Raw genomic sequence first — 26,628 nt, forward strand, 5'->3', positions numbered from 1 at the left:
TGTGCTCGAGCTCAAGTTCTCAGTCTTTTACAACTATTTTTTATCAAACTTAATAAATATTATATTTTCAAGATAATAACAATAATAATAGAAACAACAACAACAACAACAATAATAATAACTTACATAATAACCAAATCCAAGCACATAAAAATCTTGTCAAATGATTCAAATACATCACAAAAATAAAAGACATAATGAAACTTCGAAATTAAAGTCCTAATTGAAAGAAATTAAATATCCAAGCAAATAAGTTCACAACTAAGTTACAACAAACAAACAATAATATATATGTTGCCTTCATATACTATGTCTTCAAATGACCATTGGGCTCATATTGTTTTCCAACAAACCTACACAAAAGAATAATTACAAAACAAACAAATTATAATTAACAATAAGAATAATAGTAGAAGCACCCATGTAAAAAAAAGATTGTGATATTATTACAATGATCAATAACTTTAAATTTTTAACATAAGCATAAACATGGATTGTATATTGTCAATTGCCTTATAATCAAAGCAAAAAAATATAGACAGTGTCTTCTCAATTGCCTTAACATAAATTTCTATCATTAGTTAACCTATGGTTCGTAAACTATAATGCAAAAAGCTCAATCTAGACTAGCTACCACCTATTTTTCTTTAGTAATGTTATGACAAATTAAAGGTACTTGGTAATAATATTTCGTGCATATATAAAAGACATTAGATATCCTCACATTAGGGGATTTTGAGTTCAATCTCAATTGATTTCTTCTCTTTTTATATAGATAAAGTAAAAGAAAATAATAGTTAAAAATTAGATTAAAGTAATGATAGTCACCCAAAAACAAATAATAATAAAAAAAACTCACTTTTTTCTTTTTCTTCATTCCATGAAGATTCTAACACCAATCTCCTTCACAAAGTAATGCTTGCACTATGTCAGGAGCTAAAAAAGCATAATAAGTATCAATAATTCTACCTCTTGCACTAAAAGTAGCCTTTGAAGCTACTATAGTGATAGGAATAGCAAGTATATCTCGAGCCATATTGGATAAAATACGATACTTTAAAGTGCTCGCTTTTCGCCATTCTAAAGCATCAAACTTAGTGGAATCTTTTTTATAGATAAAGCAACCCTCAGCTAGGTAGACATCTAGATCAGATTTTTATGGTTAAGAAGTTTCAACTGATTTTACCTAATTTATAAATTCAAACCAACCAGAAGAAGAACCGTCTATATTCATACCACTAATATCACTATCATGCACTTGAGTTTCAGCACTATACTCATTGCCAAGTTGATACTAACAAATATATTCCTCATAAATCTCATAAAAAGCATTTCGAACTCTAGCAATATTTTCTCTTGCTTCTCTATCAGGGTATATTCAAGGAAAGCAAAACTTAACCACCATTATTTTACACCTTGGATCCAAGATAGCTGCTATAACCATTAACAAATTACATTCTCCCTGATCTTATCAAATTTATTCTTCATCTTGTGAACCATTGCTTGAACAAATTCATTTTCATCATTCATTGTCGTAATGGTTTTGTGTCCACCCGATGAATTTGAAAAAAAAAAAAAGGGAGTCGCCATCAATCTTTTTTGGCTATGTGCGATTAGCCACCTATTAAAATTTATCCTTTTAATTATATTTTAAAATTAATTAAAATTTATAAAAAAAGATAATTTTATAGTCTGTGAAACAGTCTGGATTCGAGAGTCAGTTACACGTGAGGAAAGATTAGCACCCCCACAGTGCCCATTTAAAATGGTACCGATTAACTATGTGTTATCCATTGATTTTAATAAAAACAATCTTATTTTCGGTGTTTGAAAAATAATTTTATTGATTTTTCATTTATTGGAAATTGATTTTTTTAATTTTATTTTATTTTTTTAATGCTAAAATTTTATTTGAGAAAAATAAATTAGAACCCTTTCTATCGAAATAATTTTTAAAATGTTCTAGTACATTGGTAACATTAAAAAAACTTTCTCACCTAGAGATTTCTTAGGCATCGCTTCTCGGAATACCTTAGAATCTCATCCTCAAATATTCGAATTTATTTTTTGTAAAAACGATGTTGTGCATGCAATGCAAAAAATGCTAATATTTTAATGCACACATTTTATTATTGATTTTTATTATCTTTTTATTATTTATTTAAGTTTTTGAAGAAAAGAGGAATTTTTATTATATTGAAGATTTTCTATATATATTCAATATACTGGTAATATTTAAAAAGATCTTCTCACCTAGAGATTTCTTAAAGTATCTCTACTCGAAATATTCTTAGAATCCTGCCATCGGATAAAATTTCTTTTTTCTTATTTTTTTATCACCTTAATTTTAATTTGTTAGTTAATTTTATTTTTTATTAATAAAATTTTTTTTTTATTGTATTGAAAACTTTCTATAAATACTCCAATACATTGTTAGTATTTAAAAAAAATCTTCTCAACTAGAAATTTCATAAATATCATTACTCAGAGTACCTATGAATTTCATCGTCGGATAAAAATTATTTTCTTATGTTTTTACTAGTTTTTATTATTTATATTAAGTTTTATTATTACTCTTTATTGTATATTTTTCTTTATTCTTGTTCTTTAAAATTTTAATAAGTTTATGTTTAGAAACTATTTTAAATTAATTAAATTAAAATTATTTTATATTTTCTACCATTTATTTTATTTATATCAAAAGTTTATACAAAAATAAAATAAAAATAACAAAAAAATCATCAATTAAATAATAGAAATATATGAAAAAATTGAGCAGAAAAAATAAAAGAAATAAAAAGTTATGATAAAAAAAACCTAAAATGCCCATAGTCAACACAATCAAAATTCAAAGGCGGCTTAAAACGACTCGATCAACCGACTTAGACCTACAGTCAATGGCTTGATCAGCTTGGCTTGGATATATGGCTCAGCTCAGTTCCTGGCTCGGCTTAGTGGCTTGACCGCATTTTAATCAAAACGACGTTATTTTGATTTTACTATAAATAGCCCCCAAAACACCCAACTCTTCCATTTTTCCTTCCTTATTCTTCTCTCTTTTTTCTCTCAGAATTCTGCTTCTCTCACCTTCCTCAATTTTTGGTGGGTTCTATAGCCGCCGATCATCAATGCCAGTTGCCGATGTTGTCGTCGACCACTGTCGAGTATGCCAAAAAAATTCTTAAAAAATATCTAAAAGATTGTTTTTGACCCTTTGAACTCAAATCCAACATCTGTTTTATAAGAAATGGCCTCGAACCACATAGATCAAGGTCCAAAATTTTGATCAGAATAAAAAAAATTTTCCTTTGTGTTTTTGACGTTGAAATCCCCACTACCAAAGGTTGTGTTTTTTTTGGGTTTGTGTTGTTTTTTTTTTGTTTTTTTTTTTTTGGCTTTTTAATAGAGTTTTTTTTTTAACTAGTTTTTTTTGTTTTTTTGTAAATTTTTTTTGCAAAGGTTTGTTTTTTTTTTCCCCTTTTGTTATAGGTTTTCGTGGCTCTATTTATAAAGCAAAAAACAAGATTAAAATCCCAAAAAATATGAGATTTGTGAGATTATGGCTGGTGGTTATCAGAATGGATGCCGATGGCTGTCAGGAGGCTACCGATGGCTGTCAGGCGATTACCGGTGGCTGTCAAGCGACTGACAGAAAAGTTGTCAGAAAAAAAAAAGAAAAAAAGGAAAAAAAAAGAAAAAGAGAAAATAAAATACAAAATGGGTGTCTTCAGCTGCCATTCTTTGCCTATTTCTGAGAATTAGGAATAAGGCAAAAACTAAAAGACAACCATTTTGTTCAAGCAAAGATAAAACATTAAACACAGTTTTTTCTTCTTTTTTTTTTAAAAAAAATTAAAAAGTTTATCTAAGTAAAGGTTCAATTTTTTTCAAATTTAAAAGGGCTCCTCTCAACAAAGGCTCGATGACTTTTAAAAATTTAAGAGGGCTCCTCTAAGTAGAGGTTCAATAACTTTTAAAAATATAAATGACTCCTCTAAGTAGAGGCTCAACAACTTTAAAAATTTTATCTTAAAAAAGCTCCTATAAGTAGAGACTCAATAACTTTAAATTGAACCATCGAAAAATAACTTTGAATATAACCATCGAAAACTCGAATGTCGCCATCGAAAAGATATGAATGACTTCGGATATCGCCACTGAAGAAAACTCGAATATCACCATCAAGAAAATGCAATTCAAGCTTTAACACTCGATATCACCATTGAAAATATGCAAATGACTTTGGATATCACCATTGAAGAAAACTTGAATATCACCACCGAAAAAATGTAATTTAACTTTTAACCCTTTGATATCACCATTGAGAATATGCAAATGAGTTCGGATATCGCCACTAAAGGAAAATCAAATATCACCATCGAGAAAATATATTTTAAGCTTTAACACTCAGATATCACCAACGAGAAAATACAATTCAAACTTTAACACTCGGATATCACCACCGAGGAGATGCAATTCAAACTTTATCACTTAAATATCACCACTGAAAAGATGCAATTCAAACTTTAACGCTCAGATATCACCACTAAGATGATGCAAATGACTTCGGATATCACCATCGAAGAAAACTCGAATATCGCCATCGAGAAATTGCAATTTAAACTTTATCACTCAGGTATCACCATTAAGAAGATGTAATTCAAATTTTAACACTCAGAAATCACCACCGAGAAGATGCAAATGACTTCGAATATCACCACCGAAGGAAACTCGAATATCGCCATTGAAAAAATGAAAACATAAAGAAAGAGTGCAAATTCAAACTTTAAACTTAGATATCTCCACCAAGTGATTTTGAAAATCTCTTGAATATCACCATTAAGAAATAAAATTCATACTTTAATACTCGGATATCACTGAAAAAATGCAAATATAGAGAAAGAATGTAAAGTCAAACTTTAAACTCGGATATCACCACCGAGTGATTTTGAAAATGTCTTGAATATTACCTTAAAAAAAATAAAATTCATACTTTAATACTCAAATATCACCAAGAAGAATGTAAATTCAAACTTTAAACTCAAATATCATTACCGAATGATTTTGAAAATATCTTGAATGTCACTTTTAAGAAAATGAAATTCATACTTTAATACTTGGATATCACAAAAAGAATGCAAATGTAGAGAAAGAATGTAAAGTCAAACTTTAAACTCGAATATCACTACTGAGTGATTTTGAAAATGTCTTGAATACTACCTTCAAGAAAATGAAATTCATACTTTAATACTCGGATATCACCATCAAGAAGAATGTAAATTCAAACTTTAAACTCAGATATCACTATTGAGTGATTTTGAAAATGATTTATCATAATATTTTTCTTGGCTGATGTCGATTTCACTAGGTTAACAACTTTTTTGCTAGCTAGATTAGGTTTAAAGCTCTTATCTTATGCCATCTCAATGAAATTTCTAAAAATCTTGATTTTTTTTAATATGTTTTCTTTTCTTTTTTCTTCTTTCATGTTACCAAAATTGATAAACACAACTATGATGCAAATGTTTTCTCTCAAAATGATGAAAATGAAATGCAAATCTTTTTTCTTAAAATGATGGATATGAAATGCAAGTGTCTTTTCTTAAAATGATGAAAATGAAATACAAATGTCTTTTCCAAAAATGCCAATGTATACATTCCTATCAATGATGGACAAGCTAATGATGCAAATACAAATTCAAAAGATTCAAATGCTCAAAATTTTCTTTTGTTATAGAAAAAAAAAACCAAAGTCAAGATATGCAACTGCCCAAAAGTTTTCTTTTCTTAAATTTTCCAAAGCTCTTTTCTTTCAATCCCGAATCTTTCATCTCATTTCAATTTCAAATCTTTTCCTTGCTACGCATTTTTCATCAATTTTGCTTTCTTTCTTCACAATTTGGATTTCTCAATTTTTCTTTCTATTTTTCATCTTCAAATTAAACATGCATATGATCAACTCGAATTTGATGAAAGTGAAAGCCATCAAACTATGGTGAAACTTAAATGATTAAAAAAATATTTTTCATTGTGCCATTTATTTTTCTCAAATTTTTTTTTCAAAATTTTATTTACATTCCCTAAAAACATTTTATTTTAATTCACAAAAAAATTACCTTAATCAACATTCATTTGACTCTTAAGTCTCTAAAAAATGGTGATCATCATTATGTACATATCTGAACAGAATGGTAATTTTCTTTTTCAAATGGCTTGGATGATTAATTGTCAAAAAGACTTCAACTTGATATGGAAAATTGAATTTTTATCCAGGCTCAATAACAAATTCTTTTGGAAGGTTCTTTTATGGTTAAATCATATTTGACACTTTTTTTAGTATCACAATGTGATATTTTAATAGATGTCAAAACTAGCTATGCTATATTCAAGATCATATTGCGAAAGGCCAAGATTTTCTCATCTTAATCATTGGTTGCAATGAGCTTTTATGTTGCAATCTCATTCTTACTCTAGATTGCCCATTTTTTGTTTTTTACTCTAGAGCTTCATTCTTTCATTTTTTTTTGTTTTTATTTTTTTAATGATTTCATCATGCACTGAAGCACTCGTGTGAAAGAGAAAATTTTGCAAAAAAAAAAAAACAAAAGCAAAATTGGTCATGAGGATTCTACAAGGAACAAACTCTTCAGTTCAAGTATCCATGTTTGATCAAAATGAACTTTTCAAGATATGTAACATAGGCCAGGGTTTAAGGTTCTAAAGAAATGGATAAATAGGCCTAGAATATGTGTTTAAAGGTGATCAGACCAAGGATCATTTTATATCCTGTGAGCGACTTTCTTTTAGGCATTCATCCCTTTTATTTTTTTAATCATAAAATTCAACCATCTCATCTTTTCTTCCTTTTTTTTTTGTTTTTTTTATTGCTTTGACTTTTGCTTTTTTTGCATATTCCAACATTTGCTAAAATATGTTCAAGACTTCTAAAACTCAATTTGTTTGACATTTGCCCCTACAATTTATAACTTCATCAAATAAATCTTTTTTTGTATAAGGTAATCCTTGATCAAGGTTCATTTAGAAAGAATTCACTAGGCTCAAAGGGGGTAGCAAATGGATAATTTCTTGTTTGTGAAAGGATAAAAAAAGATGACCATTTTTCATCTCAAGCCTGGTCACTTGTGCTAAAAAGTAATTTTTTAAAAAATCAAAATTTTGTTTTTATCACCTTTTTTTATCATTTTTTTTTTTGCTTTTTGCTTTTTTGCTTTTTTTGCTTTTTTTTCACTTTTTTTTTTTGGGATCGTTGGCATATATAGAGTGCATGATGTACCCATCATTTTTTTTTACTTTTTTTTTTCTTCTTATTTTCACAACTCATATGACAACCAATCTTTATCCTATCTTGGTAAGTCAATAAGGTTTATGTGACAATGAGAATCATGTTGAAAAGGCTTATTTAGGTCTTGATCGTGTACATCATCACCAAATTGGATAATGGCATGCATTAGGTAATTTTGGGGTAATTAAAAATCATTCTCTTTTGTCAATATGCCCCTAGAGAAAAGGGTACATTTGTATATTCATGGTTATGACTTTTTGTTTGAAGCATAGTCTTGACACTTATCAACTCACCAATATCTAGATAAAAGAGCATCATATTTGTCTGATTTTCAATGAACTTAAAAGTTTTTTTTTTCAGATTGATCATTACAATGTTTGTTGCCTCGAGAAAGGCATCATAAAGTTTAAACTTGTATCCTTTGGAGCAATAAGGTTTTTTTGTCAAGTGATTTTGGGACATGAAAAAGACATGGGAATATTTTATTTAGATAGGTTCATAATAATGACCACTAATTCTTTTGAGACTTTTTATTAGGAAGATAAAAGATTTTTTTAATTAACACTTTAGACAAAAAAAATCCTCTCAATTAGCATTCAGATTCAACTTTCAAACAAGTCACGGAGTTCGTATACATGTCTAATACAGAAGTGAAAAACGAAACAAAAGGGGCACATTTTTTGAATCAATCCACCTATTTGCAACACCAAACAAACCATTATTTTTTCAAAAAACCCACAGAACCATTCTTCGATTCCTCATCTGTCTATTGCATCCAAATTATTCATATCAAGATAAAGAGCTTTCAGCGATATGATGATCCCTCTTAGTTTTAAATTTTATTTTTAAACTTTAATGAGATCTCTAACCTTGTATTTCAGTGCGAGACAGTTTTCTGTCAAGTGACCTTGATTTCCTTTATGATAATCACATTTTACATTAGGATCATACCATTTTGGGTAAGGGGGTTGAGTGGGTTCTAGATGCATAAATTTCAAAAGTTGATTCTGGATAAGTTGAGATAATAATTCTGTGTAAGATATAAGAATAGGGTCAAAAATGGTTTTTTTTATAGTATTTCTTAGGGCTCTCAGACCACTACTTGGATTAAATTTTTATTCTGATTTGATAGGTACAACAGAACGGTTGTATGAATGGCTAGGTGTCTGAAAAGGTAGTTGAAAATAAGGTGGATAAACTGGTTGTTATGGTGGCTAATATGGTTGATAAGGATAAGGGATAGATGTAACATTATTTATAAGAGGGTAATGGGTTTGGTATCTAGTGTGGGGTATGGAGTGAAACTTTCAAACTATTGCCCTACGTATTTCATTGCTTAGGCTTCATTTTCTTTCTTTTTGGTAGCTCCATTTTTTTTTTGCTTCGTTCATCTCTCATGTATCAAGTTTGCCACTTTTTATGGCATTTTCAATAATTTCACTTGATATCACCATACTTACAAAGTTTTTGGTTACGTTACTTATCAGTCTCTCATAGTATGGTGCTTTAAGGGTGTTCAAGAGCAAGACAATTATCTCTTTCTTAGTGAATGAAGGTTGTACTTGTACGGCCACATATTTGCATCTCTATGCATACTCTTTAAAGCTTTTTGTTACCTTTTTTTTCATGTTTTATAAAGATAGACGGTTTAAAGCTAGATCCATGACATGTCGATATTATGTAAGAAATACCTTGTAAGCTCTTGTCAAGAACAAATACGAGTCTTGTCTAATTGAACATACCATCTAACTGCAGATCTCATAAGATTATCTTGAAATATATGCATTAATAACTTCTCGTCATGAGTATATGCCGCTATCTTACGACAATACATGATGACATGAGTCATTAGACATTTTGTGCCATCATATTTTTTAAATTCAAAGACCTTGAATTTAGGTAGAATGATCACATCCAGGACCAAACAAAGCTCGATTACATTCATGAAGCCATAAAAATTCATTCTTTCTCGGTCCTAAGTCTTTCTTCTAATATTTTCATATTATGTTGGGCACTGGTATCTTCTACTTTCTTGATTGTCTTTATCCCTAGCTTTTTTCTCTTCTTAGGATTATCTAAATTAGGAACCAAGATTGGCTCAGGTGGTTTTTTCATCATAATAGGATTAACAAAATTTTGAAATTATCCTAGAACAGGTGTGGATGTTATTCCTGGATAAGGTTGAAATATCCATCGGGAGTAAGAATTTGCACTCTGGTTCTTTGTGAAGGTTCGATCGATCATGGTTCAAACCTTGGAGGGTAAACATGATCCATCATGTATGGCGATTGCTCTTGAAAGTTAGGATTTCCTTCCACTGTTTTTTCTTTGTCAAGTTTCTTAAACATATCCATTATTATATCAATATCCCTTTATAGTTCTTCTTGAACCTTTTCCATCTTTTCAAATCGACTAGCTTATTCTTATTCCATGATTCTTATTTGAGCTCTGGTGTTGTATGAATGGCAAGTAGGTTGAGTCAAAATTTTTGGGTGGACGAGCTACTCTTGAACCTTTATTACCATAAATTTTTAAAATCAGAATGCCATGCATTGAAAATTTTATTTTTTTGATTTTTGATTTTTTGAAAAAAATGGTGCACATGATGCATGAATGCAAATGGGAGATATTTGCTCTTCGACAAATTTTAGCACTAAAAACTTTCATTGATTCATATAATTTTTGTTACATGAGATTTATCATCCTAGAAGATGATGAGCAAATCTGTAATACTATGTAATCCATGAAAAACTTCTCAGGAGAAGATGTCTTAATGCAAATACCTCGATGCAAAACTATATTATATGATTTATGTAAAAAGAAAAGGAAAATAAAATAAAACTGAGTTAGCGTGAGATGTGGTTTGAGATTAAAAAATTTTGAGAGATTTTTTTTTGTTTTTGTTTTGTTGTTTTGTTTTGCTTTATTCTTACATGTTTTGGACTTAGGTACTTTCTACAAAAGGGTTAGCAAAGCTCTACCTAAAGTTGGCTTCCTATAGCTTATTACGTGTTTAGTTTGGATTGACACGCATATAAAGGTTCCCAAATTGTTTCTTACTATCGTCCATGTTGGGCTAGTAAGGTGCCCTGATCCTCACCCATTACAGGCTACGAACGAAAATTGTTCAATTTGAATGGAAGTATTTCGTTTGTTATTATGAAGGTTATCACCTTACGAGAGCATAGGTACTTTATTTTCTCCTATAAAGGATGCAGCCTGGGTATAAAGCTCATGTATGTAATGCAACGTATCATTGTGTGTGAAAATGTATCCTAATTTATTAATATATATAGAAAAATAAAGCATAAAAGGGCATAGTAAAAGAAACATGTGTGAAATTTTTTTGTTTAAGATTTTTTTTATTTTTGGTTTTTTTTGAAAAATAAAAATCTAGGAAATTTAAAATTAAATACTGATTAAGACTGTTTAAATTAAAAATTGAGGATAACATGTAGTTAACTTTGGCCTGACTCTCGAAAATAAATAACGTCCTCGGTGGAGTCGCCAAGCTATAGTAACGATTTTACGTTCGTCCGACGAATTTGAAAAAAAAAAGAGTCGCTACCAATCTTTTTTGGCTAGGTGTGATTAGCCACCTATTAAAATTTATCCTTTTAATTAGATTTTAAAATTAATTAAAATTTATTAAAAAGATAATTTTATGGTCTACGAAACAGTCTAGGTTCGGAAGTCAATTACACGTGGGAAATGATTAGCACCCTCACAGCATCCATTTAAAATGGCACCTATTAACTATGTGTTATCCATTGATTTTAATAAAAACATTCTTATTTTCGGTGTTTGAAAAATAATTTTCTTGATTTTTCATTTATTAGAAATTGATTTTTTAAATTTTATTTTATTTTTTTAGTGCTCAAATTTTATTTGAGAAAAATAAATTAGAACTATTTTTATCGAAATATTCCTTAAAATGTTTTAATACGTTGGTAACATTAGAAGAACTTTTTATCACCTAGAGATTTCTTAGGCATCGTTTCTCGGAATACCTTAGAATCTCATCATTGGAGATTCAATTTATTTTTCGTAAAAACTATGTTGTGCAGGCAATGTAAAAAATGCTAATATGTTAATGCACACATTTTATTATTGATTTTTATTATCTTTTTATTATTTATTTAAGTTTTTAAAGAAAAGAGAAATTTTTATTATATTGAAGATTTTTTATAAATATTTCAATACACTGGTAATATTTAAAAAGATCTTCTCACCTAGGGATTTCTTAAAGCATTTCTACTCGGAATACTCTTAAAATGCCGTTATCAAATAAATTTTTTTTCTCATTTTTTTATCACCTTATTTTTATTTTGTTAGTTAATTTTATTTGTTATTAATAAAATTTTTTTTATTGTATTGAAAACTTTATATAAATACTCAAATACGTTGGTAGTATTTAAAAAAAGTCTTCTCACCTAGAAATTTTATAGATATCACTACTTAGAGTATCATTGAATTTTATCGTCAGATAAAAATTTCCTTTTCTTATGTTTTTACTAGTTTTTATTATTTATATAAATTTTTTTATTATTATTCTTTATTGTTTATTTTTCTTTATTCTTGTTCTTTAAAATTTTAATAAGTTTATGTTTAGCAATTATTTTAAATTAATTAAATTAAAACTATTTTATATTTTTTACCATTTATTTTATTTTATATGAAAAGTTTATACAAAAATAACAAAAAAATCATAAATTAAATAATAAAATATATATTAAAAAATTGAGCAAAAAAATAAAAGAAATAAAAAGATATGATAAAAATACCTAAAATGCCCATGATTAACACGGTCAAAATTGAAAGGCGACTTAAAATAGCTCAGTCAACTGGTTTAGACCTATAGTCAATGGCTTGACCGATTGGATATATGGCTCAGCTCAATTCCTGGCTCGACTTGGTGGCTTAGCCACATTTTAATCAAAACGACGTCGTTTTGATTTCACTATAAATAGCCACTAAAACACCCAACTCTTCCATTTTTCTTTCCTTCTTCTTCTCTCTTCTTTCTCTCTTGCATCTCTTAGAATTCTTCTTCTCTCACCTTCCCCAGTTTTCGATGGGTTATGTTGTCACCGATCGGCTTTGCTAGTCACCGGTGCCGTCATTGGCCACCGTTAAATGTGTCAAAAAAATTCTCAAAAAATACCTAAAAAATTATTTTTGACTCTCTAAACTCAAATCCAACCTCCATTTCATGAAAAACATCCTTGAACCACATAGATCGAGGTCTAAAATTTTGGTCAGAATAAAAAAAAATTCTTTTATATTTTTGGCACTGAGATCTTCGCTACCAAGGGTTATGTTTTTTTTAGGTTTGTGTTGTTTTTTTTTGTTTTAGTCTTTTGGCTTTTTAATAAAGTTTTTTTTAACTAGTTTTTTTTTCAATAAATTTTTTTTTGCAGAGGTTTTCCTCTTTTTTTTTTTCCTCATTTGTTATGGGTTTTCAATGCTCTATTTATAGAGCAAAAAACAAGATTAAAATCCTAAAAGTTTTGAGATTTGTGAGATTATGGCTGGTGGCTGTTAGAATGGTTGTCAGTGGCTATTAGGCAGCTACCGACGGCTGTTAAGAGGCTAGCAGAAAAGTTGCCATAAAAAAAAGAAGAAAAAAGGAAAAGAAAAAGAAAAAGAGAAAATAAAATACAAAATAGGTGTCTTCATTCATCATTTTATCCAACAACACTTTCACATGATAAACTTTATTCAGAAATAGGTTTGAAGTTGGATAATCATTTCCAGAGATGATTTTAGTGGCTGAATTAAAGACTTCTAAAATCTCGCAAGCTTTCTCCACCTTTTCTCAATTTTCATGACTTGGATAACATTCGTAATAAGATTCTCGTTTTTTGAGTCTTGAAAACACTTATTTGAATATGATTGTAGTCGATAACATCTCAAATGTGAATTTCAACATGTTTTACAATTGAGAATAAGTTTTCTATTAGGCAACTGTAAGTGCTATACTATGTCAGAAAATGAGTTAAGTCTTGCCTCATTTTGATTAATAAAACAGACTCTTTCATGAACATCACAAATCATATTCTTAATCTCAGAAAGACCATCTTGAACCGTGAATTTTAAAATATGCGCACAATACCAAACATGAAATAATTTTCCTCTACAAAGCAACCTTCTATTTCTTGAAAAGGTTTCTTTAAGAATTCTAATCATCACATCATTGCTTGAAGCATTATCCACAGAAAGTGTAAACACCTTGTTTTCAAATCTTCATTCCTTTAGACACTTAAAAATACAATCAATAACGCATTTTTGCAATCTCCAATTAGAATTTATAAAGTGTGTTGTAAGAACCATGTACTCAATCTTTTGATTACTTGACTTTCACAAATATATTGTCAAACTAATCTTGCTGACAGTTTTCAACAGTGCCTTTAATTTCTTTTTTTCTATTTCATAAACTTGCATGCAATCCTTTTTAATAATATTATGTGATATCTTTTTCCATTCAGGCATCCCATATTTTTGCATTATGTTAAAATCTTTCTCTTTCATAATTGAAAAAGGATGCTCATGCATAAGTATCCTATGTGCAGCTGTCTCTCTCATTTTTGTCATATCAAACTTGACATCTGTGAGAGTATGTAGTATCTGTACATCACCACATATGTCTACTAGTAGAAAGTTGATCATTTGTTATTGATTCTAAAAAATTTTTCGCTTAACACAAGTTATCAAGTGCTTCTTAAATTGAATTGTACTTTTACTTACATTTATTGCTAGCTTTTTTTTGCAATGGACAGACTTTATTTTTTTAAAACCATCAGAAAAAGTGACTTCTTTGAACTCTAACCAAACAGCAAATGTCTTTTGCCTCTTTTTCTCATTATCTTCCTCACACTCTTCAAGGTCAGCATCATCACATTCTCTATCATTGGTATCGATGACTGGTGTTTTATTTGTGTTACCATCAATGACATCTAAAGTTTCATTCATTGAATCATTATCATCATCTGACACATTTTGACTAGCAAAAGAATTTGTTGTCAATTGAACTAGTACAGAGGAGATATTTGGTATGATTTATGACATGTTTAGTTTTCTATAACAAAAAAAAAAAAAAAACAAATCAAAACAATAATTCAATTTTGGAATCAAACAATAATGCCAAACAAGTTGTTAGAAACATGTGGTAAATTTTTTTATGAGAAACATGCCAAGCAAGTTGCTAGAAACAAGTTATTACAAGAGTATGGAAATTTAACAGTAAATGATAATCATCTATGGAAATTGTAAGCAATATACATAGTCATTGCCAGATATAAGAATTGATCAAAGACTAAAATGTAGTGGGATGACAGTAACTATGTAAATAAATAAAATCTAATTGATTCTACACATGCAATAACTAAAACAATTGATCAATTTTTGCTTTTTCATATATCTAGAACGTAAAACTATGTAAATAAATAAAATCTAAATTCATTTTACACATGTAGTAACTAAAATCTCCAATGCCTTAACATTTTTTATTAACATATTTTTTTTTCTAACAAAATTTTACCCATATATAACTTTATCATACATCCCACAATTAGGCATAACTTACCCTTTATTAACATATAATTAACTAGCTAGTTAATCACATAATCAAAATAAATTTTGAATACCTAGAATTATAAATTTTGAGTAAAATTCATGAGATGATCACCTATAAGAAAATTTTAACATTTCACTATTGCCAGCATATATATGTAAAAGTTGCAAATTCTTGTTCAATTTAATGGGATACAGCCATCTTCAATCCCCATTTGACTTAATTGACTTAATTATCAATTGGATATCATTTCATTTGTTCTATTGTTCATGTTTTTGTAATCTTGAGTTTTTCATTTTTCTAAATGTTTTAGATTTATTTTAGCTTTTCTTATTGATGCAAGTGAAAATCCTCTTAGGATTATCAAATATATATTGTTCTTATCTCAAAAGCTATCACCTCTTTTCAAATGATAACAGGTTTTGTACAAATTGAAACCTACAAAACTAAACAGTTTAGACATTTCCTTTAACTGTGTTTTAGAGCTTCATTAGACAAATTAACAACAGTAGTTTATTACATTTCAAAAACATTTCACTTAGCCAAATCCAAAAAAAAAAGTTTACTATGTCATTCTCTCAATTATTATTATCAAGAAAATCAGAGAGATTTCTCTTGTTATGATGGGTTAAACATGTTTGCAGTAAAGATGGGTGCATTGTAACTATAATGCTTCATTTAGGTCGACAAGTAGACGACAAAGAAGATAGAAGTACTCTACGGCCAAAGATTGGATATTCAGTATGCACTCGTTATCAAACCCCATTCTGTCCAAGAAATTTACCTTCAACTCCCAATGAGCATCAATTTAATTAGCATTTAAAAACAAAAAAAAAAAAGGAAAATTCACCATTTCTAGACTAGCAGCATTAGTCAAATCAACAATGTGGCTATTAGCAAAACAACAATGCAATTAGGATGACAAATAAGAGAATCAAAATCAACAAATTAAATCAATATTAATATTCCTGCTTATATGACTCAGAGATAAAAATTTTTCGACATGCAAAACAAAATTATGCAAAGAAAAACAAACATTTTCCTGTTTATTTTTCATTTTTCCACATTTTCTTAGCAGGTAAGCAGGAGATAGAAGATCATATACCTGAAATTTATCTCAGAATTTGATTCAAGCCTCTCTTTAAACCCTAACTTTAATCGCACCAGCAAATCTTTGAAAAAAAACAAATGAATAAATAAATTTAGGGTTTTTGGAAAAGATTGGAGAATAATAATAATAATAATAATAATAATAATAATAATAATAATAATAAGGTAGAGTGAAATAAACGCAAATTATTTAAGGCATTGATAAGAATATTACAGGATGGAGAAGGCGAAGTAGTAGAAAAAGTGTGCAAGAGACGAACAAAGAAAGTAAAATGGAAAGACTAACAAAAAGGCAATTTATTTGATTGGTCTTGGATATTCCAACTTTGATGTGTCTTGGATTTGAGTTGGCTTTGATCTAAACCAGCTTCGAAAGGATTGGAAGAGAGTGTAGTGGGAGGAAATGGTATTGCAAAGGGTTTTTTTGTGAGATGAAAGAGACAAGGAGAAATGGGGAAAGAAAAGAGGGGAAGAAGAAAATAAAAGTTTAGGATCTTTTAGGTTAAGGGTCAAATGATAATTTTATAAATAAAATAATAACAATATATATAATAAAAAAGTTCGATTAGACTCACGAGTTATTTGAACCAGGTACTAATATACTCAACTCGATTCGTTCGATAAGTCAAATTACTCGAGTTCGAACTCGACTCGATAATTATCGAATCAAATTTAAATTTTAATCAAATTGAATTTGAATAACTTGCGAATACTAATGTATTATTTATATCTCTAATCTATATACATGACAAATGTACGACTCGTGCACAAAAACGACATTGAAAAAATGTTATTATAATAATTCTCCCCCACCCAAAAAAAAAATTCAATAAAATAATAATTTTATTTATTTGATTAATTATAAGAATACTTACTCTGAAATAAAAGACCATGATATGGGACAATGGGCATAGAATACAGTAATATCATGTCCTTTTGCAATTTGTCCTTGTTATAGTATGTCTTATATGATTACATCATTTTTTTTTATCTAAAAATCTTATAACGAAACTAACATGAGCACTCTGTAAAAATCTTATATGATATTTTTTCAACAAAAATATTTTAAATGATGAATTATTTAAAATAATTTTTACGTCAAATATTATTAACAATGATGTAAAAAATTTTTAATTACAAAAATTTTTAATTAATTACAATCATTTTTAAACATATTTTTTCAAAAAAATTTTTTTTATTTAAGTTAAATTTGTAAATATCATTATTTTTTTAAAAAAAATTCTAAAATATCATAAGAAGGTTTTTGATTTTAAAATTTTAGATATCATTAAAAATTTATCTTTTTTTTAATCGCATTATTTGAAATTAAATGTAAAAATTAAATACGAAATTCTGATAAAAAAATTTATGCTTTCGAATCAAAGTTCAACTTAAACCTTCTTTTTATTATATTATATTCCATAAATGTGCCCAGCCACTTGCCACGCCACCGATTCCTGTACTAAAAAAAAATATATGCGGCTCAAGTTACTGAAACAACCTTTTCATTTAAAAAAATTATAAACAATGAAATCGAATTGATTTTACCGGAAAGTGAATGGATCATTCCTGATAAAGCTTGAGTCTACTCGTTCTTTCTTTAGTTATGATTTAGAAAAAATATATTTACATTTAATTGGATTATAATTGCACGTTCAAAAATCAGTTTACCATGAGAAATTATGCCCCCAAATCATGGAATCAAGAGCATACAAAATCAATACAATTAATTTCCATTTAGCTTCTAACTTAATCATGAGCACTTTTTTAATTTGAAAAAAAAAAACAAAAAAACCCATATTATTTAACTATAAAAATATGTGGATAAATAAATAATATCCATTTATTTTTTAGATAAAATTCCCTTTAATAGAAATATATGCAAGTTTTGGAACAATGTTGGGTTTCATTGGATGTGTTGCGATTCGTATGAATTTTCGGTCTTCAGCATTAGACAAAAGGGTAATATTGGAAATAGAAAACTGAATTCAACTGCTTATATAAGTCTCCGAAATTTCTCCTACAAAGTTCCCATTCCTCTTACCTGTCACAACATCACCAATTTCTATCATTCTGCATCCATCAATCAAAGAAAGATCAAGAAACCTTTTCCTTTTGTTTTGTATCTGTGATTGTTTTTGGATCTTTGCAAAAAAAAAAGAAGGGATAAAAGATGCTAGCAGTTTTTGACAAATCGGTTGCCAAGGGCCCAGATGCTCTTAATTCTCCTGATCCCTCTGAGAGAGTTGCTGCTCTCAAAAATGGCTTCTTGGCTAACCACTTTGCGTCTGTTCATCCTGGTTCTGTCACCGTCAGTCTCGGCTCTTCTGGTGTCATGGCTTACTCTCTTGAAAAACAAAACCCACTTCTTCCCAGGTAAAACTTTTCTTCATTTTTTAATCTTTTTTGTCATTCTCAAGATTTCATTTTTGGTGGTTTTTTATTGATCCAATCCCAATAATTTTTTTTTTTGGTTTCGTTGCTTATCGTTTCTCCTGGTGGTGAAAATCTTGTAGAAAATTTGTGTTTTTTTTTCCTTGCTTTCTCTGCTTTTTTTGTTCTTTTGTTTCTTGTGATGATGATTTTTTTTGTATGGCTCATAATGCGATACAAAGATTATATGTGATTATTGATTTGGAGAAACCCAAGTTCTTGTTGGGTTGATTTGCTTCTTAGATCTTTTTCACATTACTTGAGATTTTGTTGGTCGTTCTGTTGTTTACACTTGGTATGAGAACTGTGATTTATAAATGCAATTCCTAGTTCAATGTTTGCTTATCCAAAGAAAAGAATTATTTACATTAATGGTTGTTCGCCGGTCGTTGACGACTATCCTGCTAGATTTTCAGTTATTTATTTTTTCTAGAATTATTTGAGAACGACATGCTGCTTGAGGAAGTTCTAACGTTGGACCCTTGAGCAGTATGTCATTCAATCATGTATAATATGGGTTCTTTTATAATAAGTCATTACTTTCAAATCTTTTGTTTCTTTGTTTTCTTTAATTCAATGGCTTATAAGGCCCGATTTGTTTTTATTCTAGGTGAATTATTTTACCATGGGATATAGACATTGAGTTGGTCCAAAACTAAAGAACTAATGTAATGGTTTTGAGAAAGACAAAAGATAGATTGACTTGATTGGATTTATTTTATTCTAGTACTTTAAATGATTTGGCCCTCCGTTACTTGTTTGGTTATTTCATTTAAGGCGATCGACTTATTGATGCTGCTATGCCTTTTTGAATCGTACATGTTTACATTTCATATAATGAGATTAACTATAACAAGAAAGTTTACAAGTTTGTTCTTTTCTTTTATTCTTTTAGCAATGCAATGGAGATTCAGAAATTGACATTTTAATATTTTTTGTTTTATGTTCTCAGACTCTTTGCAGTTGTGGATGACATTTTCTGTATGTTTCGAGGCCACATTGAGAATGTTGCTATTCTTAAGCAACAATATGGCTTGAACAAAACAGCAAATGAGGGGATCATTGTTATTGAAGCTTACAGAACCCTTAGAGACAGAGGTCCTTACCCTCCTGACCAGGTTGTAAGAGATATTCAGGGGAAGTTTGCTTTCATTCTCTATGATGGCTCTTCAAAAGCCACATTTATAGCTTCTGTAAGTAAACCTAATTTTGTCAGCTAATGCAGTGGATGTCTCTAATATTTGATCCATATGATTCAGTTTTCTTTACCTTTGTCTTGCGCAGGATGCTGAAGGAAATGTACCTTTCTTCTGGGGAACTGACGCCGAAGGCCATCTTGTTCTTGCAGATGATGAGGAGACTGTCAAGAAGGGCTGTGGGAAGTCTTTTGCTCCATTCCCAAAAGGTAAAACTATAAGGGAATATCCTAATCTATTGTTGATCATCACATCATTTTACAAGCTAGGGCTTCCTTTACTTTCATTCTAAGTAATCTTGTTGGGCACAAGTAGGTAGAAAAAAATGGGGGAAACAGACTTGGGTAAAGATTAAAAGCATGTTTGAAGTGGATTTTGAGACTGGTGTAAAGTGACTGAATGAAAATCAAGGTGAAATGGGAACTGAATGAAAATCAAGTTGGAACAGGAAATTGGGGTGGGATGCAGATTTTAATGCTTAAACATGCATGATATAACTTTCTACATTTGTTTCTTATATTGTTTTTCTATCATAATGATTGTGTTTTTATCTTTCAAACTTTGGTTTAAATTGGGGATCACCTATCTTTTTCCTTAACTTTACGCATGTCTTGAAGTTTTTTTTTCACTTTGTTAAGATAGTTTTCACTATGATTATTTTCTAAATTTAGGAGCACGAGAACTTTATCCCCCATTTCTTTCTTTCAGGGTGCTTCTTCACATCCTCTGGAGGGTTGAGGAGCTTTGAGCACCCCCTTAATGAGTTGAAGCCAGTGCCAAGGGTTGACAGTTCAGGTCATGTTTGTGGTGCAAATTTTAGTGTGGATGTAGACGCAAAGAAGGAATCAGCTGGAATGAAAAAAGTTGGAAGTGCTGCAAACTGGTCCTCCCAGTACTGAGCTTAGAATGTCTCCCGGTTTTATCCATTCTACTTAGTCTTAAAAGTCCTAATTTTCTATCTCAATGACTTGGCTATTCAAATTCTAGAATTGTTGTGGTATTTTTCAAACTAAGACAGCATTTTATGCAGCTGTACATGTTCGCTTACCATCAAAACTGAGCTTGACATAGTACATAACATGGAATAATATTTCTGTCTAAACAGGTTTTCCTCTCTAGTAGATTATAGAAAGCAAATATTTTTGAAGCTAGAAGTGATGGAATACTATTTCTCTACTGCTACTCACATTTTTTTTACCTTGCCTACAGAAACGTCGTTAGATGTTATATCTTGTCCGCCCATATAACATAACCTAGCATATAGGTATGAAACATACAAGGGAAGACAAATCCTTTCCCTGCGAACTTAAGTTCTAAGAGGAAGAACTATAAACAGTCAATTAAACGAAAAGAGTTGTTCCATAGTTGGAAAATATTAGAAAATATAGCTGCCAATTTTGGTCTCTCATCTCTGAGCTAGTCCTTTGCGTCTGCAATGCCCCCTGGTGTTATCTGAAAGACGTGTTTCTATCAAGGATAACTAAACAAAAAGCTGTAGTACTGTGAAGATAAAAATTTGCTATATGCTATGCTATGTGAGAAGCCCTGATTATAGTCAATGATCATGATGAACAATGACGGTGAGTCATTTTGAGTTTGGCCATCATGATAAAAAGATATGGGTTTAAGTAATTTGGGGCAATCAAAAAAATTCTTCATAATTAAAAATAGTAATAATGCAAGGATATTGCTTCAGCTTCAGGCAGATTAGGGGCGTCAAACACCTTGCACACGCGCTGTTCACCTTTGCCTTTCCTGAACATCAACCTTATTGTGGCTGCATGGGCTAGCACGTGCCCTCCTGCTGGTTTCTTTGGATCTGATATAAACACCCCACCACCAGGGTCGGCAATAACTGCAACCAACAGACCATATAATATAGTTTAGCGATGGACCTCTACTTTGGGCTTGGTAAAAATTAGATACAAATCTAGTGATCCTTGTTATCGACTTGCACTTTTGCCTCCGGAAAATATCAACAACTAAAGAGATTAACTAGACTGATTGGAGCACGTACCTTGGTTGGTCATGTAGACTGCAACGTTAAATTCTTCAGCTATTTTTGTCAATCGGGAGAGCATCTGAGCCAATTTTTGCTGCAAATGATAAAAGGTTTATTTTATGAAAGATGATAAACTCATGCACAAGCATACATATTTAAGTTGTAATAAGCTTTTTCAAGATAAACCTGGCGCTCGGCCAGTTCTCCTCTCCCTGTAAAATCTACTCGAAATAGAGCAATAACAGAATCCACAATCTGAAAATATGAGCGCAAACAAACATCATCAAACGGACTCCATGATATCAGCATTATAGAATGATGCTATCAACAATGCTCACCAGAAGCCTGAATGGTTCTTCCGACATTTTCGCTGCCAAACCCAGAAGCAGATTGTACTGATGCTCATATGTGTATGCACGAGCATAAACGATCTTTGACATTCATAAAAATAAGAAAAATACTTGAAATCTATTTCTACAATTCAATTGATGATACATGGATATTGATGCTTACATTGTCAAGAACAGCTCCCGGGTCCATCCCAAATCTTTCCGCTATTGGTATAATTCGATCAGGCCGGCTGCAAGTGTATATAGTTAAAGTAGACAAATTAAGTGACTAGTTGGAAATACATTGAAGATAATACGCCTATCTTAGTTAGCTTCTCAAACAAGAGAAACTAGAATACGAAAATTAAAAAACCTAGAAGTTTTTAAAAGGGAAGGGTTATTTACACATAAAACATTCATACATATATAAACAAATATATATATATATATATATATGTACACATAAGTGGGTTTTTCTCACATAAAATTTCTAACCTAATAAAAAACCATCTTATTCCTTTATTTTAAAAAAATGTCATCACAAAACAGTTATTTATACTTATGTGTATGTTTTTTATGGGTAAGTAACATAATATTGTCCTAAGTAAAAATAGAAAGGATACAAAGTTCCTTCTGTATCAATGTAAGCAACTTTCCCATTCCCTCCTCGCATGTTTGCAGGAAGCTGCGAAGGCAATATAAAAGCCTGATTAACAAAGTTCAATGTGTATATGGCAAAATAGGGTCAGCTGCTTGAACTAAATCGAAATACCATTCACCCCGCATAATATTTTTGCCACGTAATCAATGTTCAGTATACCAGCACTTAAAAAATATTTGGCTGACAAAAAATATTTAATTATGATATTCTGAGAAGATATATGCTCCTGCCGTCCTGCCTTCTGCTGAAAACAAATCAAGGTTAAGTGAACAAACGTGATTTACTAAGTACTACTTTTTATGATTCAAAGTTCAGACATGTCATATATCCAGCATTAACAATGTTAAACCTTGAGGGAATTTCTCATTCCAAGAGTCAATTTGAACAAATCAAATTTCCTTCAGATCAAGCCAATTAACACAGGTAGTTTCGAGTAGATTAAACGGGGTTAGCTCAATTCTTTATTTTGTTTTTCTTTCATCCCCAATTTCAAAGAATTAATAAAGATCTCGCATTAATCATGGATCACAAAGATGAGATTAGAAACCTGTGTAGAAACGCATAGAGTATGTGCCAGCTGTGTTTTGCCAGACCTAAATCAACATTGTATATTAGAATACAAGTTAATCATGAATTAGGATAGACATGAACCAGCAGGAAAGATATCAACTGGCAAATGATAGTAGTATTTAATATCCATATAGGAGAAAATGGTAAACGATATGCTCTTGTTCTGACCTAAATTCTCCAAAAGCTTCTGTGATAGCCGAAGTTTCTATTCCACCTTTAAAAGTTTAGGCATAATTACAAATCATTTACAAAGAACTTTAATCAATATATTAACAGTAATGAAATATCTCCCAAAGAGCAGAAGTACTTACCGCCTAAGAGTTCATCGAGGGCTTGGCTTCCAGTTGTGATGCGAATCACAGATTTTCTCTATAAAGCCAAAAACAAGAATACCCAAATGGCATTCAGTTTTACCATAAACATAAATTAAAAACGTGAAACAAGAAAAGAAAAACAAAACATGAAATTTGAACTTACTCTTAGTAGAGCATCGCTTCCGGTGATATAACCATAGTTCTGAGGAAACAAAACATGAAAAAAAAAAAAAAAAAAAAGAAATAACAAAATTGACAAAAGGAAAAAAAGAACCAAATCAATGAGATGAATTCAACCAACCACTATCTTCTCTGCTGCTTCACAGATCTTATCAACTTTAGCTTCGGATAAACCTCTGATTCCAGTCAAGTTCTGCAAAAGACATGAATATGATAATAATTTAAAAAACTATTTCCTCCATAATACTAAAAACTCCAATTATGTTAATTAAATTTGAATTCACCTTCTTAGTGTGCATCATTAAACCGTTACAGGTGTAGATCCCAGCATCTTGAAGCTTCTTCACGTCTCCGGCATTGATTCCTGCAGATATCACTGCACCAAAAGAAAATATTGGAGTTCAAATCTAATAAACTGAGAAACTCGTTAAGCATCTCATTAAAGCATAGAAAATTACTAAAAATCTATAATCTTCGTTAAATAATGGAATCTTATGACATAACAAAGAGAAATGATTTTTTTTTAAATGTAATTTAAAAAAACAAAGAAATGTTCAAATTCATATATTTTCAACAACGATTTGCAAGCGACATCAGGGAAACATGCTTATTTATTAAAATTTACAACTTAGTTGAAACAGAGAATAACAGAACACAGATCTGAAGCTCAAAAGAAAGAAAATAAAACTTCTAGAATAATCAAGAAAATCAGGCTAATTCACTTAAAAATCGCGACAACTCAAAAATCTCCAACAAGAAGAGCTACGTAGTCAATCAAATCGCAAGCATAAGATCAAAACGAAGATTAAGAACGCGTACAAGCTGATACGAGAAGATGAAGAAATCGTAGACAGCAGAAATGATTCAAAAATTGTGCAACTCAGAATCACAAATTTTAAACGGAAATATAGTCAGAATCTGAAGAATGAAAATAGTCTACATTTGTCGATGGCTTCAAACAAATACTCTTCGTCATCGATATCTTCTCGCTCCACCAGCTGTAACTGGCTCGCTTCTTCAGTTCTGATTTCAAGCAAATTCTCGTTTACGACTCAAACAAGAAAAGAAAAAGGAAGAACAAGAATTTGTAAAAGAAATATTAAACTTACTTTAGTGTAGCGATCATCTTCGTCGCAGTATAGAATTTCTGTTTGTTTTTCGCGTGCGAGAGAGTGAAGGAGAGGGAGATTTTGATTTGAAATGGGAGTGAATTAACGAAGGACCTGAGATTTAAAAGGCAGGAAGAAGCTTGTGGAATTTCGTTTAAACGACGCTTGAGACCCGCGTTTGGTTGTGTGAGAACTGAGAAAGACAGTTTGGCTGTGTTAGCCTCTTCCCGCTTGGTTTCAGAGTTCATAGCCAGTTATAATCTCTACGATGGATACATTAAGCAGCTATGATGCTGCCAGGTTATCACAGTAGTAAATGAGGTCCACTTCGGCATTGCTGATTAACCATCAAGTGGAAAATCTGATTGGGCATTTTGTACCCTTTAAATCGAATTTTGAGAAATAATTCATTTTGGATAAGGTTGGGACAGAAGAAGTAATAGGTCTCTCTCACTTAAACAAAAAAAAAAAAAAATCATAATTATACTAATAAATATTTATTTAATGTTAAACAATATTTTTTATATATTCAAATAAAATTAAATTCGAAGAACTTAAATTTTTATTTTCATTTTATTTTATTAAAACAAAACAAATTGTCAATCTTATTTTTTACTTTATTTAAAAATAAATAAATTATCAAATGAACTAAGTATATATACTTTCTATTAAAATAAAAATTTAAGCAATTTACATTTAAAATAGGGATAATGGTCAAATTTATCACTTTACTAGATCGGGAGTTCTATATTTACCATTTTACTTTTTTTTATACAATTTTACTATCTTACTATATACATATATTTTTATCAATTCTAGTTAAAACTGAAAATAGAATATTTCATCTAGATTAAAAAATATTCTATAAAGTATTATAATTATTTCTTTAATTTTATTATATGAAAAATAAAAATATTTTATTTCAAAATTTAAATAAGAATTATAAAAATTAAAAAATTAATTTAAAAAAACCAATAATTTCATTTTTTTCATTTAAAAAAATTTTATTCCCAAAAATTTTTAACAAAAAATTTATTAAACATCACTGCTTATTCGTCAGATACAGGTCTTAAGCTACCAACTATGGTTTGATGCGCGAGACTTGTGGAGGGTGAGATTCCATCTAAACATTAGATTTTTTTTTTATTATTATTTTATGTTTTCTGGTTATATAAAGGTTCTAATTATATTGTTTTTCTTCTTCTTGTTCTTTTTGTTTCTTTGTCCTAAACTTGCTGAAATGAACAGCATTCAACAGAGAGGTCGATTCAAAATAGATTTCTGCTGAAATGGATTCTCATGCTTGGAAAATGTAGGCTCTGAAACCCCGTAAAAGCGTGGAGACAGGAGTGATGACAGCAGCAGTCATGTAGAGATTATGCATGTGCTTATGTACTGTGAATTTTTACAAGAAAAGAATGAATTTAGCCTCAAGAAATTATACAAATTTGTAACAAATAAATTTAATTGAATGACACAATTTCATGAAAAAACTTGACAGATTTTATGCCAATGAGAACCATTATGCATTAATTTTAGTCCTCCCATCAACTGCATAATATTCAGTGATCAATTCATTCAATTTTAATGTTTATCTTAAATCTTGTTTCTGATGATTTCTTAGTAAGTTAAATAAAGTCTTATATTATTATTATTATTATTATTATTATTATTATTATTAGAGTTATTTGTTATTAAAATTTCTTTGAGGAGTAAGATTATTTTTAAAAAGAAAAAATGGCATTCTTGATATTTTAAGAAAAAAAATCTATTTTATTTTAATTTTTATTATCCTTAATTAGATTTTAAAATAAATTATTTTATTTTTGTATAATAAAAATTAAAAAA

The 26,628-nt window shown here is 29.8% G+C and overlaps 2 protein-coding genes across 6 annotated transcripts; one reads left to right on the forward strand and one right to left on the reverse strand.

Annotated features, from left to right (window-relative positions):
• Positions 1 to 18,003: 18,003 nt before the first annotated feature.
• LOC111306663 (stem-specific protein TSJT1-like) lies at positions 18,004 to 20,733 on the forward strand. Its single transcript, XM_022904451.2, has 4 exons — positions 18,004 to 18,362; positions 19,372 to 19,612; positions 19,704 to 19,824; positions 20,324 to 20,733. Exons 1-4 carry the CDS (start codon positions 18,160 to 18,162, stop codon positions 20,512 to 20,514), a joined length of 756 nt encoding a protein of 251 aa, XP_022760186.2. The 5' UTR covers positions 18,004 to 18,159; the 3' UTR covers positions 20,515 to 20,733.
• Positions 20,734 to 20,770: 37 nt separating this feature from the next.
• LOC111306662 (meiotic recombination protein DMC1 homolog) lies at positions 20,771 to 25,015 on the reverse strand. Of its 5 annotated transcripts, none has more exons than XM_089751614.1 (16): positions 24,781 to 25,015; positions 24,612 to 24,694; positions 23,956 to 24,047; positions 23,793 to 23,864; positions 23,655 to 23,693; positions 23,489 to 23,546; positions 23,346 to 23,391; positions 23,155 to 23,200; positions 22,726 to 22,848; positions 22,570 to 22,631; positions 22,131 to 22,197; positions 21,956 to 22,048; positions 21,804 to 21,872; positions 21,633 to 21,711; positions 21,304 to 21,470; positions 20,935 to 21,076 (listed from the first exon to the last, which is right to left on the reverse strand). In XM_089751614.1, exons 1-16 carry the CDS (start codon positions 24,795 to 24,797, stop codon positions 21,032 to 21,034), a joined length of 1,158 nt encoding a protein of 385 aa, XP_089607740.1. In that variant the 5' UTR covers positions 24,798 to 25,015; the 3' UTR covers positions 20,935 to 21,031. The 5 variants fall into 5 exon arrangements, with proteins under 5 accessions (XP_089607743.1, XP_089607740.1, XP_089607741.1 ...); XM_089751615.1 differs by having other exon boundaries at positions 21,956 to 22,012; positions 22,726 to 22,851; XM_089751613.1 differs by having other exon boundaries at positions 22,726 to 22,851.
• Positions 25,016 to 26,628: the final 1,613 nt, after the last annotated feature.

The sequence above is a fragment of the Durio zibethinus genome, chromosome 22, assembly GCF_047325235.1.
Source record: "Durio zibethinus cultivar Kanyao isolate XHJ-2024 chromosome 22, ASM4732523v1, whole genome shotgun sequence".
NCBI lineage: Eukaryota > Viridiplantae > Streptophyta > Magnoliopsida > Malvales > Malvaceae > Durio > Durio zibethinus.